This window comes from Mauremys mutica, chromosome 2 (assembly GCF_020497125.1).
Source record: "Mauremys mutica isolate MM-2020 ecotype Southern chromosome 2, ASM2049712v1, whole genome shotgun sequence".
Taxonomy (NCBI): domain Eukaryota; kingdom Metazoa; phylum Chordata; order Testudines; family Geoemydidae; genus Mauremys; species Mauremys mutica.
Genome location: NC_059073.1, coordinates 205,069,193 through 205,085,013, shown reverse-complemented (window position 1 = coordinate 205,085,013; position 15,821 = coordinate 205,069,193). Strand labels below are relative to the sequence as shown.

At 41.6% G+C, this 15,821-nt stretch overlaps 1 protein-coding gene across 1 annotated transcript in view; it reads right to left on the bottom strand.

The window, feature by feature from the left end:
• Window positions 1–15,821, bottom strand: part of TBX20 (T-box transcription factor 20) — a 51,992-nt gene that overhangs the window by 10,905 nt on the left and 25,266 nt on the right. Inside the window, exon 6 of the mRNA XM_045007597.1 lies at window positions 13,598–13,674. Within this exon, the coding sequence (XP_044863532.1) occupies window positions 13,598–13,674 (77 nt within the window). The remainder of the gene's footprint in view (window positions 1–13,597; window positions 13,675–15,821) is intronic.

Genomic DNA, 15,821 nt, shown 5'->3' with positions numbered 1-15,821 from the left:
TGTGTCTGACGCATATGGATGACATCAGCTCAGACACTATAGCTGAATGAATAATTAAATTAGGGGGGAAAATGATGAACAGATTGTCTCTGCTCATGAAGTGCGCACCAACAGATCATATTTTCTCAAATTCTCAGAATCATTAAAACAAGATGTTTCATGCATTGCAGTTTTTCTGTGGCTTGTGTTAAAAATCCCAAATGCAATTAATATTGTTTACTCATTGTTGGCCACATCTTACATTGTATTGTGTCTGGTCCTGGAATGAATGAGAGCAAATTTACCACCAAGTTTCGCGTGTATGTTTTCACAGACAGTCAATATAAAACCAGCCTAGGCAAGTATTTGAAGATGCAAGCTTAAAATTCACATTCTGTGAACATTTGAGCTAGTAAAACTAGGTCTGGGTCAGGAGTGATGGTCACAATCCAATTCACAATGAACAAGTGTCCACTTCACAAATACTACCATCACAGCTGGCACTCCCCTATTCTTGCAAAGACTATCAACAAGATCAAGGCATAGGCATGGGCAGAGCTCACCCACAAGGACAGACCCTCACAGTCAGGGTGTAGGCATATTAACAATACAGTATGGGAAATCTGCTGTGCTCCTTCTCATGTGGTACATATTCTGTGGACTAGCAGAGGTCTGGTAGGCCTAGACCTCTCAGCCTGGGACCTTGAACAAGCACTGAATTCACACAAATAGAAGAAAGTCATAGCTACATGATGAGTAAGCTAATTTATGGAGAGGACCAAATTAATCCCTGGTATATTTCCATTTAATTCAGAGGCATTACACCAAGACTGAATCCAATACATTTCCAGTGTGGCTTTATATTCCTGTTCTCATCCAGGAAATCTAGTCTATAGAGGATTGGGGCCTATCTTACAGCACTTTCCTCCTACCAAACCAGGTTTTGCTCTTGCTGAGCCAGCTCACTCCCTGGGGTAATTCTGGCTGAGCTCTCTTACAGAATCCAGGCAAGCACTTTCCAGCAGAGGTAAATGTTTTTAGTTTAAGGCTTCTTAACAAAAACAAATCCAAACTTCACAGACTCCTCCCTCAAAGCCTGTGCAGACCAAGTAGTCCCTTCCCCAAGTCTGCCCCTCACACCAGCAACACAAAATTTCCTGGCTCTTACCTCAGAAATAAAGGACTTCACACAATCTTATTTCTGTCCATTTTAATTTCCGGAGCAATTCCTCTCTGCAGTAGCTCCAGTAATAGTTCATTAGGAGCACAGCCTCTGACCCACCCCACTTTCTGATGGGTGTTACAGTCTCCCTTCTCCAGTTCCTGTTGCCCTCTTTTATACAGATCAGCCATTAAGGTCCAGCTCTTTTCTCAGGTGCAGAGAGCAGGGTTAATGAGCTAGCCAGCCAGCTGCAGGCCTCTAACCCCCCTTATACCTTCACAAAGGTAATACATCTGTTTGGTGCAGGTTTCTTTCAGCCTTACCATTTGATAATTTTGCTACATGTATTTTATTATGGCAATTCAGCTGTTGCAAAAATTCCAAGGAAAAACATTTTCCAAATAGCACAATAAATCACGGTGCCACATGTTTTCCTTTCCTACAAAAAGGCTATTATAGTCATTTTGTCCTTGGTCTATCGCTGGTATCATTACTTATGCTAGTCCCCTGGAAAAAAAATAAAAAGGGGATCTTATCTAAGTGATTTACTTGTGTCAGGATTGGAAGTGGACTGAAAGCAATGGCAGTTCCTACATAGAGGATGATATAATTGAATTATTGCCTTTTAAGTGATTGAAAACAGTGGGCATATCAGGCCTATCTCCAAGAAGATTTTACAAAGAAAAAGACAGACGGCATTGTTTATGTTATGTATTTAATGCCTCTTAGTCTTTTCTTTTTCAAACAGACTGGAAAATGTTACTTACCAAGAAATAAATAAATAAACATGAACAATAGGAGACCAGCATAGAATAATGAATTGGGATTGCCTTGGCAAAGTGGGGTAGATGCCAGGCGGCAAGCACTTTCACATTTGAAGGCCAGATATACAGCAACTAACCTTAAAAGCTCTGAAAAAAATAAATCACTTTCAGGTGATATGTCTGTATTGACTTTATTAGTAGTAAATGTCTGCTTGTAATGATATACTCTGATGTACGGTATGTAATAATGTTGTGAAACGGCGGAAACAATGCAGGCTCCAGTTCTAGTTCAATGGGCCAAATTCATCTGTAACCTTATGGGGTTCAATGGAGGTACATTACAGATAAATTTGGCCCAATAAATTTACCTTTGAATTTCCCTATGGGAATTTAAAACTAAATCAAATACCCACAATTATTGCAGACTAAATTCTTTCCAGATGGGTCACTTTGCTAGACAGAGAACTGTATTATCTTATGTGGTTGTCTTTTTTCAAAGGGAAAAGAGGTCTGACTTTTAAGTGAACCCTGAATGTGAAAAGTTTGAAAGTGGGGCACAGTATGTTAGGATTTTTTTTTAAATTATTATTACTGTTATTTTGTAGATATTGTGCCACAAATCATCAGATTCATTGTGAAAAGAAAAAGTATTTTAAAAACAGGAAAAAATTCAGAATGAGGAAACTGCGATTTGAAAAAGCAGTTCATGACACAAAAGTGTTAGTTCTGAGCTACAACCTTGGGCCAGGTCTACACAAAATTTTTTGCCTGTACTGTAATGTCACTTAGGGCTGTGATTTTTTTTTTATGACATTTTTATACCAGCAAAAACCCTAGTGTATATACTGTTATACTAGCAAAAAAAGTTCCTTTGCTGGTATTGTTTATTTCATTGGGGAAATGGAATGAGTTGTACGGACAAAAGAACTCTTTTGCTGGTGTAAGCTGCATCTGCACTAGGATGATTTGCGGTTAGAGTTGTAATGGCAAACCCTTTCTAGTGCAGACAAGGCCCTGCTCTCTGCAGCTGAGGTTTAACATTCAGAATCTTACATAAGCTAATCTAGGCTGACTGCATTGCTGGTTTATGGTTTTATTACAAAACAACTAACTATTTTTAATGTTAAAGGTCTAGATTTTGAGTCACACAACGTGTCTGTGTGGTGGAGTAAAAGAGTAAGACCTGCAACCAAGAACCGCCTCCACAGATTACCTGGAATTTTGGATTAGACAAAAGTGCACTATCTAGGATACCTATAGCATGACAATCTATATATGGAGATTGGGGATGGGGGAGAGAAATACTCAAAAAAAAACCCCACTCCAAACATAGAAATGAACTTAATGGGAACAATACTCATTTATTTAAAACTTATAGTTTTATATTTATGTGTGCAAAAGGTCTTAAACAAATGAAAGGGATTAATAACTAGGCGGATCATGTCACAACATTTCTCAAAAGATATATGCAGATAATTTTATAAATCACTGAAAGAGAAATCAATATTTGCCATATTATGATTCTGTTCAATAAAAATACTTAATAAATGAAAACTGTAGACTGAAAATCAGATTGTTGGTGTTTTTAGATGCATTCCTTGAAAATGTTCAGAGTTGATCTATAATCAGGTGACCATCTTGTGAAAAATGAAGTAATTTCAGTTTAATCCAAGAAAAGCTTTTGGACTTCAGTTTGCAGATAGTTATTGCCTAATGCTTAACTCAACTGATTTTTACTTTATGCAGTTACTTAGATTTCTACAGCGCCTTCTATTTACCAGTAAATTTAGGTAACTGAATATTGCGGGGTTTAGAGCTGTAAGAGAAGTGGAGGTGAAGATGCTATCTTATTGCCAATTTCTTTTGCATGCTCTCCCAACATTTTTTCACCCTTCAAGCTCCCCTTTTAAACTTAGTTCTATTGTAAAAATGAATGAAATACACACATTAGTACCATAAAATAATATGATCAAATTGTGCTAAGTATACAACTGTACGATAATAGTATGGAATGGGCTGGAGACTAGGAAGAGGTCATAGAAGATAGGAGCTGAAGCTGTCTGAATAGGGGAGTAACTGTGTAGCAGAAGGAAACTGATGGCAAGAAGGAAACGGAGTTGCTGCTGGCCAGCATGGAACAGGAGGACATGCTGATGACAGGAGGCAGGATGAACAGGATAAATGCTAATGTGAGAAGGGAATTACAAGGATCTCAAAGAACTGTACAGTGACAGAAGCACATGGTGAGACAAGACTGGTCAATCAACCTTCATTTATATTGAATAAAATCCCTCTCTTCTCCACATCAGAAAGAAGCCATTTTGGTTTTGAACCATGAATCCAATAATGTGAACAGGTCATAGCATTTCAATGATGCAGAACCCATTACATGCTGCATATCAAGGATAGTAACACCTAACGATGGCTCATGGAGAATATTTTTTCTTTCAGAGGATCATCAGAGCTTCCACATTTTGGCTGCAACATTAAGCCACCAATTCTAGTGTTGTATTAATCTGTGGGTTGGATGGCTCTGTCTTACCTCCTATTGTAACTCATTCCAAAGCTGAGGTCTCTTGACTGACAATGCTTTACCTCCAGTTTTCACAAGCACAATCTTAGGCCTTGTTAGCGGCACTGTCCTGGAACAGCAGAACTATCTCACAGGACCATGAATTGACAGGCAGTCTCTGATGTAGCTGGGATCTGATCCACTAGCAGATTCAGACCAAGGATTTAAATTGCCACTGCCAGTGACCTGGGAGCCAGTAAAAAATACAAAGCTCTCTTATGTTCTTTGCAACTGAGGAGCAAGGCAATATCTTGCATAAGCTGGAACATCTGTTTCCTTCCATCATCAAACTCAAGTGAATTATAGAAATTCACTCTGGAGATGATAAAGGCAAGGATCACTATGGCCAGATCCTCAATCAAGATGAAAGGGGCTATGCTTCCTTGTAGGCAAAAGAAGGCATTCCTTTGATGACTTTTCATTAAATCTCTCATTTGCTGTTTGTGGTGCTCTCACTACAGCCCACAGTATAGTGTTTTCTGATCACCTGGGCTTTGCTGCTGCAATGTATTATGCATGGGCACATCCCATTCCCATGGAGTTACCATCAAGTCCATGGGGCCTATCTGTGCACAATACAGTGTATGGTCAGGACCATGGACATTGAGTCCACTCTATTCTTGCATATACTTGAAGTTGTGTCTTTTTCTGCAGTTGGTATCAGTGCTAGAGAGCGAGTGTACATGGGATGGGGACAGGCTTTGGATGGAGCAGGCTTTAGACAAAATTTTTTGCCTTAGCCCAAGGCAACAGACAAAGCTAATACATAACTGGACCACCCTGGCAGTGCTAGGTGCAGGTTAGGACCCATCTTAGACACATACAAAAATCAGGGATTCCTACATACAGCTCATCCTGCCATTCCACTATGGGCCTGGTTCGATGTCTATCGAAGTCAAAGTGGAGAGAGAAATTCCACTATGTCATCACCTTTTGCTTCAGGTGGCGGCAAAGAAGAGCACTCTGCACCTGTAGTTCCTTGACGAGATGCTGTCAGTCAGGAAGACCTAAAATAGCTATAGACATTATAAGCCACACTGACCAACCTGTCCATGTTTTCCCCATTTTACAGGAGCTCCCTCACTGTCAATCTGGGCGATAAGCAAAGCAATAAGGATCCCACCCTAATCCACTCCCCATGCCCCACTGTCTTTTGATGCTTTCCTTTTTTAAGAAAATGCAACGTACAATAGATTAATAGGAGGAAAATAATAAAGCTGACAACTGTGTTTTGCTTGGCCATTCAGTGCAACACAAAGAAAAATACCGAACAGGATACAGAGTGTATGAATTATCAGTTTACAGCTTGAATAACTTCTTTAGCTCTGGATTTCAAAGGTTTCCCTTTTTTGTAGCTGCCGGTTAGTACATTTGGAAGAGAGCCCAGATAACAGAAGACATCAGAAGTGAGGTGATGTGAAGACAGACAGAATAAATGAGCTCGGAAGGAAAAAAAAAACTTGCTGGAAGTCTCACTGTAGTAGAACTTTTTTTTTAAAGGAAAAGATGACTAATTTGTCCAAGACTCAAGTGGTGAAAAGGAGTCCTTTAAAGAAAAGTGCGGGGGGAGGAACAAGTGCCCTTTTACTGAAGGGGGAACAGAGTGAAGTGAATAACAAACAATTATCTGAAACCCTGCTAAGGAATCGTCCAGCCACGATGCTTACTGTATACACACAACACATGATCAACAACATATACAGCACTTCAAACAAATTATGCTGATACCCTGATATTGCATGCTGGCTTTATGACCATAATCCAGCTCTTAGTTACACCCCTCAAGCCAAATCCTCATCTGGTGTAAATTGACATAGTTCGGCAGAGCTAGGCCAGTCGACACCAGCTGAGGTTTTGGCCTATCAAATTAAACGATGTTGAATGGGTTAAAGTGAAAATAGAATCTGGCCCAAGGTGTGCTAGGGAGCCAAAATTAGCCACAGAAAATCAAAGCTAACATGCTAGGACTGGATAAATACAACACATGAAAAGCAAAGAGTCACAACTTTTAAAAGAAGATAAATCAAAATAAAATCTGTGCTGGTATTTGGAAAAACCTGGGTTTGGAAAACAGTAGGGTACAGGCAGGGTGTATCTCAGAAATGACACTTCCTGAGATGATGGCATCATCACAACGCACATACCAGCCATTAATTTTAACTTTGGAAGAGCGGTGATAAGCCTTGTACTTTGCATAAGGTAAAGTAGCAAGATTTAGACCACTATATGGAAAAAATAGTAGAAAGTATGGGATTAAAGCATGAGGATATTAAATATCCCTTCCCCCTCATATACACCGGCCCCCACCCCCACCCACCCCCAAAAAGGGAAAAGAGCAATATGCAGCAAATCAGAAAAGTAAAATGTTTCCTTTATATTCCTCTCCCCTGATTTGCCAAACTGCAAACTCATATGAAAGTTCACTAGAGGTATTTACATGATTTGTTTCTTAAACTAATGACATATGAGGTCACAATCATCCATGATATTACTCCACTGGGTCAGATTTAACCCCAGGGATGCAGAGAGCTCTTTTTTTGAAGGTCAGGGAAGTGGGATGAGAGCAGTGTCAGTCCTGGAGGTGACTAATGCTCCCTCTCATGCAGGATAAGAGAAATCCACATGGAGAATCTCCTTGGCAGTGGAAATGACGTGCTTGATTCTATATTACTCTGCCCCTTGTGTAGTCCTTCACACCAGTGAACCGTGAGTGGAAAAGTGAGAAAGATGCTACCAAATCAGAATGTTAGTGTTTTGCACCCACTTTGCACTGGTGTAAATGACTACACCTGGGGCAGGGCAACAGCAAATCAGGCCCAACAGGAGACTAATCTGGGTTCCAGGTGTTTACAATATTGGGAAGTGGACAGATTCCAAGGTTTCAGCTGGGTTATTGACCATGCTGGGCTGGAAAGAAAGAAAGCTTGGCTCCTGGCCACCAAGAGGCAGAGTTGGGTAGGAAAGCTTGGAAGAAACTAGACTGGGGGCTCCCGTATGCCCAGCACCCTTGTTCAGCCCCCAACCTGTGCTTCTGATAGGACCTGTCTTTTTCCAGTGCTGGTTCCTGACAACTCCTCCAGAGGAGGAACAAGCAGGGGAGGTGGGTCTTTGATCCATATTGGAGAAGAATTAACACAGAGTTGTAAATTGCTTTGGAAATGGGGGTGGGGCGAGCAAAGGTGCCGATTTTCCAAAGTGCCATGGAGTGCTGGACCCCCAGCTCTGCCCCAGGCCCTACCCCCATTCCACCCCTTCCCCCAAGGCCCCACCCCACCCGCCTCTTCCTGCCCCTGCTCCACCCCCACTCCACCTCTTCCTGCCCAGTTCCGCTCCCTCCTCCGAGCGCACCACGTCCTCGCTCCTCCCACCTTCCCCCCGAGTCTCCTGCATGCTGCAAAACAGCTGATCGCAGTGGGCGGGAGGTGCAGGGAGGGAGGGAGAGGTGCTGATCTGCGGGGCCTGCAGGCAGTGGGAGGCACTGGAGGGGAGCTGATAAGGGGGCTGCCAGTGGGTGCTCAGCACCCACCATTTTCCCCCATGGGTGCTCCAGCCCCAGAGCACCCACAGAGTTGGTGCCTATGGGGGCCAGTGGCACTATCAAGCAGCATATGCCTCTCTGCCAGTTTAGAGGGCATGCATGCTCTCTGGCCCTGGAGGGGGCTAAAAGGGGACAGGAAGAGGTCTCTTTTGATAGATGTTAGGTAAGAGGAAGGGGTCCTGCATTGGGTTGGAGAGCAAGAAAGGTACCGACCCCAGTCAAGTTTACCACTGATATCACCTAACTAACCACACGGTTTGACTTCAATGTAGATGGGGCTATGCCCATATCTGAGTGTTCAAGCACATTTCCCATTTGGTTTATGCCTTTATACAATATATTTCTGTACTTTAGGCATGAACTGCCTGATGTTGACCCTGATTACCAAGAAAACCAATATGAAATGCTGAGTTGGGGCTTCCCCACACATCTACTTTCCTCTCGCTCGCTCTCTCTGATGCTAAGTATTCTTTTGGTGTTCAGACCACACTTCTGCATTAAGAGTGTTTATTGGAGGTATGCAAGTGAGGACACCCCCTCAATTATCTTTAATACAGTCAACAGTCCATTCCTGAGCTTTCCTCACATGCACTAAAACAAAAAAAATGTTCAGAATAAGAGTATGATCCATCGATCGCACTCTGAACATTAGTTTATGGTTCAGTGGTTCTGTTGACTCCCATACTTTAAACTGATTGAATTTCTTGCTGGCTGGTGTGCATGATACTATTCCCAAGGCTAATTCTTCACCACAAGCCCAAAGGAGGCCTTCAGATGCATAGCAAAAAGTGAACCTACTGACCCTGCAATTTAACAGTTCCTATAGACTTTGGGCTCTTGTTCAGCAGAAGTATAAAGAGGCTTACTTCATACATGTTGCCAGTGATGTTTTCTTATTCTCAAGCTATTTTATAGCCTTCTTAATGATAGTTATTTTTAAAAAATCAGCATTCACCAGAGGTGAAAGTAAGCTGGTCCGGTCCGGCATACCATAAGAAAGTAAGAAAGCCGGTACACCTGACTGTACCGGGAAGGCCACTGATGGGGGGAGCAAAAGGGGCAGCTGTCCTATGGCCCGGTGATTTAAAAGGGCCTGGAGCTCCTGGCAGCGGCCAAAGCCCCTGGCCCTTTAAATCACCACTGGAGCCCCAGGGCTCCCGGACGCCGACGCCACTACTGCTACCACGCCAGAGCCCTGGGACCTTTAAATTGCCGCCAAAGCCCTGGGGCTCTCGGCTGCCGCTGCTACCCTGAGGCTCCAGTGGTGATTTAAAGGGCCCAGGGCTCCGACGGTGATTTAAAGGGCCTGAGGCTCCCAGCCACTGCTACCACTACCGTGCCAGCAGACAGAGCCCAGGGCCCTTTAAATCACTGCCAGAGCCCCAGGCAGCACGAGCTAGGCAGTGCTGAAGAGCTGTCTAGGGGAGTCTGGCCCCAGCCCCACCTCTTCCCCCCAAGGCCCCGCCCCTTCCAGGCACTGAGAGCCTTCCCCCCACACACCTTACCTAGGACCCTGGCTGCCCTGCATACCGGTAAGTACATTAAGTTACTTTCACCCCTGGCATGCAGCAACAGTGAGCGCACCGCAGTGTCTGATATATTATGTGTGACACCATGGTACATCATATGCCACAGTGTGATAATTGTTGTTAAATTTAACTTTTTTAAGGCACCTGCTGTAGGAGCCAACCTACAACAGAGCAAATGTATAGAAGACAAAAAAATAAATAAAAAGGGCCGCTATCAGTGGGTGAGTCAGTGACTTTTCTAAGACACAGTGCCTCTGGATACATTCTGCCCAGAGTAAGCATGGATAGATTTCCACAAAAAGTAATTTGTGGAAAGGGAATAGAGTCTCTAGCTTCACTTCTAATGATTACAAAGGAATCTCACATCCTAATGTAAATCTGAAATATACCCCAGCCACTTAACATTTTTAATAGATAAAAGTTATGAATGGAAAGCTATCAGGAGAAGAAGACTATGCTCAGGTATTTGAATAGAAATGAAAGCAAGTATACTAACTCCAATAGTTAGAGGCGCTCAAAGTCTATTTCATTTTGCACACTCCATTGTCCTTATTTATATTGTTGTCACTTCAATATGTACAATGCAAACAGATTCAATCCTAAAGGCATTTTCAGTTTGGATTTCCTACATAGTGATCGTAAATCTGGAAAAGGAAACTTCAAATCGTTAAAGTCACATATTTATAAAATCATATTCAATTAGGTTAGAAAAGTGCAATTTCTGTCATCATGTCATAAAAAGATGTGTTTTTCTCTCAGATCTACTATAAAGAAAAGCTCCCTATATTGTTATAGATAGGGGCTGTTTTCAATCACTAACAAGGAGCAATCCAATTACAAGATGGTTTAGTGCAGTAACTGACTCCAGACTAATTTAATTTCTTTAGGTCTCTAAAGATCAATTGATCTGATTTGTTTCCCTCCCCACAGGCTGTTTAGGAAAAAGCAGACTTAAATACCTGGAAATGAAATCCAAAGCTTTGTCCAGTTTCACACTACTTAGGTCATCCTGAAAACTTGCAGCTCTCTTGGCCCTTACATCATGGGATGCTTCACAGATTGGAGATAATTAAGATCACTGTGCAACATTTCAAATTATTCATGCATGCACTGTATGCATATCTGCTTTGGGAAGCCCGTGCATTGAATGGAAAATCTACTTGCAACATCTAGTCAAATTTTCAACTAGAAAGAGATGTATGAATGTGTATTTGCCTTGCATATTCTTCTCCAGGACATGGATATAGAATAACAATATTGTTTATTTCAAGTGGTGGTCGTGTTGAAGCTATTTATTATTATAGCCAGATAAAACTCAAATTGCATCATTCAATCTATTACCTAAAATATTGTAATGCATGACTTTTAATGAGTGTCAAATATGAAAAAATTTATACTGCCTTATTATCCATTGCATAGGATCACTAGATCTTATTTTTCCTATTTCTTTTTTTTTTTCTGTCTGCCTTATTTAGCTGTCACCTTAGGTCTGGGGTAGACAACAGGCAGGCCAAATCCGGACCGCCAGGCGCTTTTGAACAGACCCCAAAATCTTTTTATTTGCTTAGTATTTTTTTATTATTATTTTCCCTGGAGTCTGGACATTGACTATACAGTGACCAAGAAAGTTGGACCTTGACAAAAAATAGATTACCCATGCCTTGGGTGGTGCTATCACTGACTATTACAAAAACATACTCTACTATGATTGCAGATGTGCTGCTTACAGAAGTAACACTTATAGACATTACATTTCCTATTTTAACATGCTTGTATATTTTAATGCCTATGAACAGAAAAAACCTTTTACAGTTCTGATCCATTAGAATAAGGATAGGGAATAAATAAAAATCCTCAGCCAGTCTCTTATCAACACTCTTGTGTGTCACACTTTTACTACCTTGCTACTTGATGTGTTGTGTAACAGTGTAATTTTTAAAATGCAGTAGGCCACTAATAAGAGGGAATCTTTCCCATTTAATTGAAAATAGATGTGAGCCAGCCAGCCATGGACTAAAGGAAAAGCAGGAATCTCCTGTGGCTTCATGGTTTTCACATTCCATTTCTTGTATTCAAGGTATTACACTTGGATACCTTATCTTTGATGGCAGCATTCATGCCTGATCAGGATAGGCTGTCTCAGGCTCTGTTCTCACACTTCTAAATAATCAAAATGGCACTGTGGATTATGCTTCACTTCTCTGACTTCATGCCATGTGCTGTTATTTTCGGATGTCCTTTGTGAAAACTCCCTTCGCAGCCAGCAGTTTCATTTCTATAGTCCCAACCACTTTATATGCTTGGAGGTGCTTAAGCGTTTTCTATTGGCTGCCTATTCAGAATTACTCTCTCATGCTCTTGTTGGGTCCTTTTGTGTTCCCTATTTAAGATGATCACATTTAGTGTTGGAAAGAGATCATGTGGTAGTCCTCGTCTCTTCCTACTTTCACTTTTCAAACAATTCTGGTCACTCAATTTGTTTACCTTAGTGTGCTGTTTTTATGACATGGTATGCTTTTTTAATTAGATGCACTTCAGTTTCACTGCTTACTAAGACTTTCATTTGGGAAGCAGTTTTCACTAGCCTGCAAATATTTCCTGTGTTATGCAAACACCATTTATCACAGTAACTGTTCTTTGCCCTAATTATCCATTATACCACTTGTAATTCAGCCTCTGATTCATCCGTCTAACTGTTTAAAGTTACATGACTTACATTACATACCTATGTAATAAAGCTAATAGTCAATGGTCTTGCCTGACAGCCAGTTTCTTACGCAAAAAAATGTGCCTTTCCCCAAGTAATATTCTTGCTGGGATCAAAGCATTCCTGACATTTTGTAATGATTTCATATAGCAGTTTGCAATCCTCTTCATGGTCACACAGGGATGAACTATAGATCAATGTTTCTCTACCTTTTTGATACCAGGGACCAGCTTGCTGACTTCCTAAACTGTGTCAGGGAGATCTTAGCGACTGATGCCGGTCCATGGACCGGTCATTGAGAAACACTGCTGTAGATCATCAGTGCTTTTGGGACAGCCGCACATAGGTGTGTAGACACTAGAGGGTTTTATTTTCGCAGTTAATTTTCCAGTATCACTTGCTTCTAGGAAATTTTGAAAATGCTGTAACTACCTCCTTCCATTCTCAGTAAGATCCTCTTCCAGGCTGCAGGAGTCTGGTGGCTTTATTTGATCCATTTCTGCCAAAATGTTAGTCTATATATGGCTCTAGCTAATAAAGGCATGACCTAAAGGAGCACTGGGAAGAAACTGATCTTTATTTCCTAGTCCTTCGCACCCAACATGGGTCTGGGTTAGTGCCTTCATCACATGACAGGGCTAAGTATCCACTGACTACAGAGGCAACTCAAAGATACAAACTTCATAGCAGTCTCCAGACACATTCTCCCCCCGAATGAAGCTTGCAGTACAATCTCAATTAAACAAAAGTGGTATCTCTGCCATCAAAGTGGGGGTTATGGATTTGTACTGACAGCAGCACTTGCTGACTTACGTATCTGGGACTTTTAAAACAGGCCACATGCAAGGTAGACAAAGTGCTAGGAGCCAAAGGGGCAGAACTGTTAATTCAGTTTTAACAGTATATTTTGGGAAGCACTCATTTTCTTTTTCCTTTTGGGGAACAATGGATAATACAAGGGCTTTTTAAAAAAAAAAAAGTACCATAGATCACATTTCCCAGAGGCCCAGCTCATCACCTTCAATAGGACTGAATGGCATGATAAGAAGGACACTTTGCATTCTGCAGCTTAAGAAAAATGGAAGCCATAAAAATGACCCCTTCAAGAAGCAGCATCAGAGAGAGGAATAGATCAGGCTCAACTGGAGCAGCTGTCAAGGCTCAAAACAGCTCTGTCTTCATAAGGTTTATAAGTATTTTTAAAGGAGGTGGAGGAGACTTACTATATGCAACAAGATAACGTTAAAATGCACAGCTTCTCAGGAGTTGAAAGGATGCTTTTTCCTACAAACTCTCTCTTCCCTTTATCTTATCTGCATGGAAAGTAAACAGAAAGTCCCCATTACCTCTCGATATCAGTGAGTCTGGAAGAGTCCCGAAATCCTTTAGCAAAAGGGTTGCTGTCAATTTTCAGCTTGGTTATCTGGAAACACAGAAAAGAGCAACACAACATGACTGTGGCACGAAGGTTTTGCAGTGTACAAAGTGTTAACCAATCCATCCTCATGACCTTACAGCTACGTGTATCCACATTCCCCTTTCTTTTATGACTACTCTCTGGGCTGGATTGAGCAAATTTGGGGGCTTCTGTGAAGCCACTGAATTGGCACCATCAGTGTCAAAGCTCGAGATTCAAAGTTTGATTCTCCTCTCATACCAGGATAAATAAGGAGTCGCTCCGCTGAAGTCAATGGAATTACACTGGTGTAAAACTGATGGAAGTGAGAGGATAAATCAGGCTTCTTTTCTGGCATCTGCCCCAAAGTCCTGTGTCATGATAGCTGACCAGGCAGGGCCAGTTCATGGGTCCAAAAGGGTTGTGTGTGTTAACGGAGGGAGTTAGGGGAATAGTAGATTTAAACAGGAGCACGGGGAGCCTGTGAGGTGTCCCATATGTGGCTATAGTAAAGAAGGAAATATTTTGATTCTACCGGAGTCTCAAGCTATTGTCTCCAAAACAATCTCCATCAGCACAAAGCAGGTCATACATGAGCAGTAAACACCATATTAGCATTGCCTCCTACTTTTGGGGGAAGGATCCCACAACCTGCTGGGCCTGCTGATTTTAAAGCATTGTCTCAAGCAGCCCTGACAATTTTGACTTTACTACAACTGGTCCAAGCCAAACCTATTAAACCACAGAGACACTGGCACTGTTTTGTACAGAGAAGGGGGAAAACGTCACAGTTAAAACCAGATCTGGAAGGACTGAGTTAAAAGAGTGACCCTACTAAAACAATTACTGTCTTAAGAGATCGGATGTCTTACAACCAAAAACTCTCTCTCCTTCAAATTCAGCTACTGGCTTAAACAGTGACAGCCTCTCATTTTCAAAATGAATGTGCAAGAAAGCTTCCTTTGAGAACCCCAACCTTCCTGGCTTAATCCTCAGAGCTGCTGAATGTCTTCCACACCCCTCAAGATCGGACCCTGTATATGTATAGAACATAAACACCCCTATGGTCCATACAGGCATTGTTAGAGAAGACAGAGAAAACAGAAAATGCAAAGAACAGAAGATAATAGGGAAGCAACTGTGGGGAAAAGAGATAGAATTTGTGTTTGTTGACATTTAATGTGATTAAAACTTGTCTAGGAGCTCTTTAAATATGTATTGCTCTTATAGCAAAATGATGTTATGCAGGCAGATGCAGATGTTATTTTCTGCCAACAATGATTCATGAAAATCCATGTATATTTATATAGTCATGTAAAATATGAGTGTAAGAGCGTGGTAAGGGGTAGGAACAGGATAAGGAGAGATGCTCTTTTGGCCTAGGTATCCCCGGCTCTTCAAAATTTTAAAGGAAAAACTGCAGTCATCCTGAGAAACCAATAGAGTTGCTTTGGCTTACACCAGGGATGGATTTGCCTTCAAGTATAACTATTTGAGTTATACTGTCCAGTAAATTTTGTCCCCCTCTGTCGTACTGCCTGCCGAGTCATTGTAAAGAATTCTTTGTGTATCCATCTATTCAAAATTGCCATTGATGGTTTCAATTGGTTTTGTGATAAAACTGATCAAACCTGTATTTTTGCTTTCAATAGGCTGATTTAGTGCTTAAAATTTGGAAGGATGCAACAAAATTCAGATTTGCCAAATATACTTTGCCCTGGTGGAATTAAAAGCTACTGGAAGTAAGGATTTGAAGCGTGATCCTGGGAAATGTTGAGCATCTCTCACAAAGCTGTGAGTGCCATCAGCTCGAGTTGAAGACGATGAGAGTCCAGGGCACACAGAATCTCCTGTGTAAACAGAGATTAGCACCACTGAAGAATCATCACCAATTTCATCCTGGCCTCCATCGTAAAAGGCCTGTGGTGTATTGGTCATAGCTTTGCTTATAAAAATGGGCCTTGAAAGTTCAGAAATTAAAACAAGCAATTCCAACTCCCTGAATGTTCACAGGCTTTAACAGAGCAAGGATATTTTAGTGCTGGGTGACTCATCTAAAACCAGAGAAGATTACAGCCAAATCTGACTCTCCATTCTGAGAGACCGATCTTCTGGGCAGGAAGTCAGAAGAGTGGGAGGGAAGGCTTGTGAAAATTAGGAGAAGCAAAGGAGGA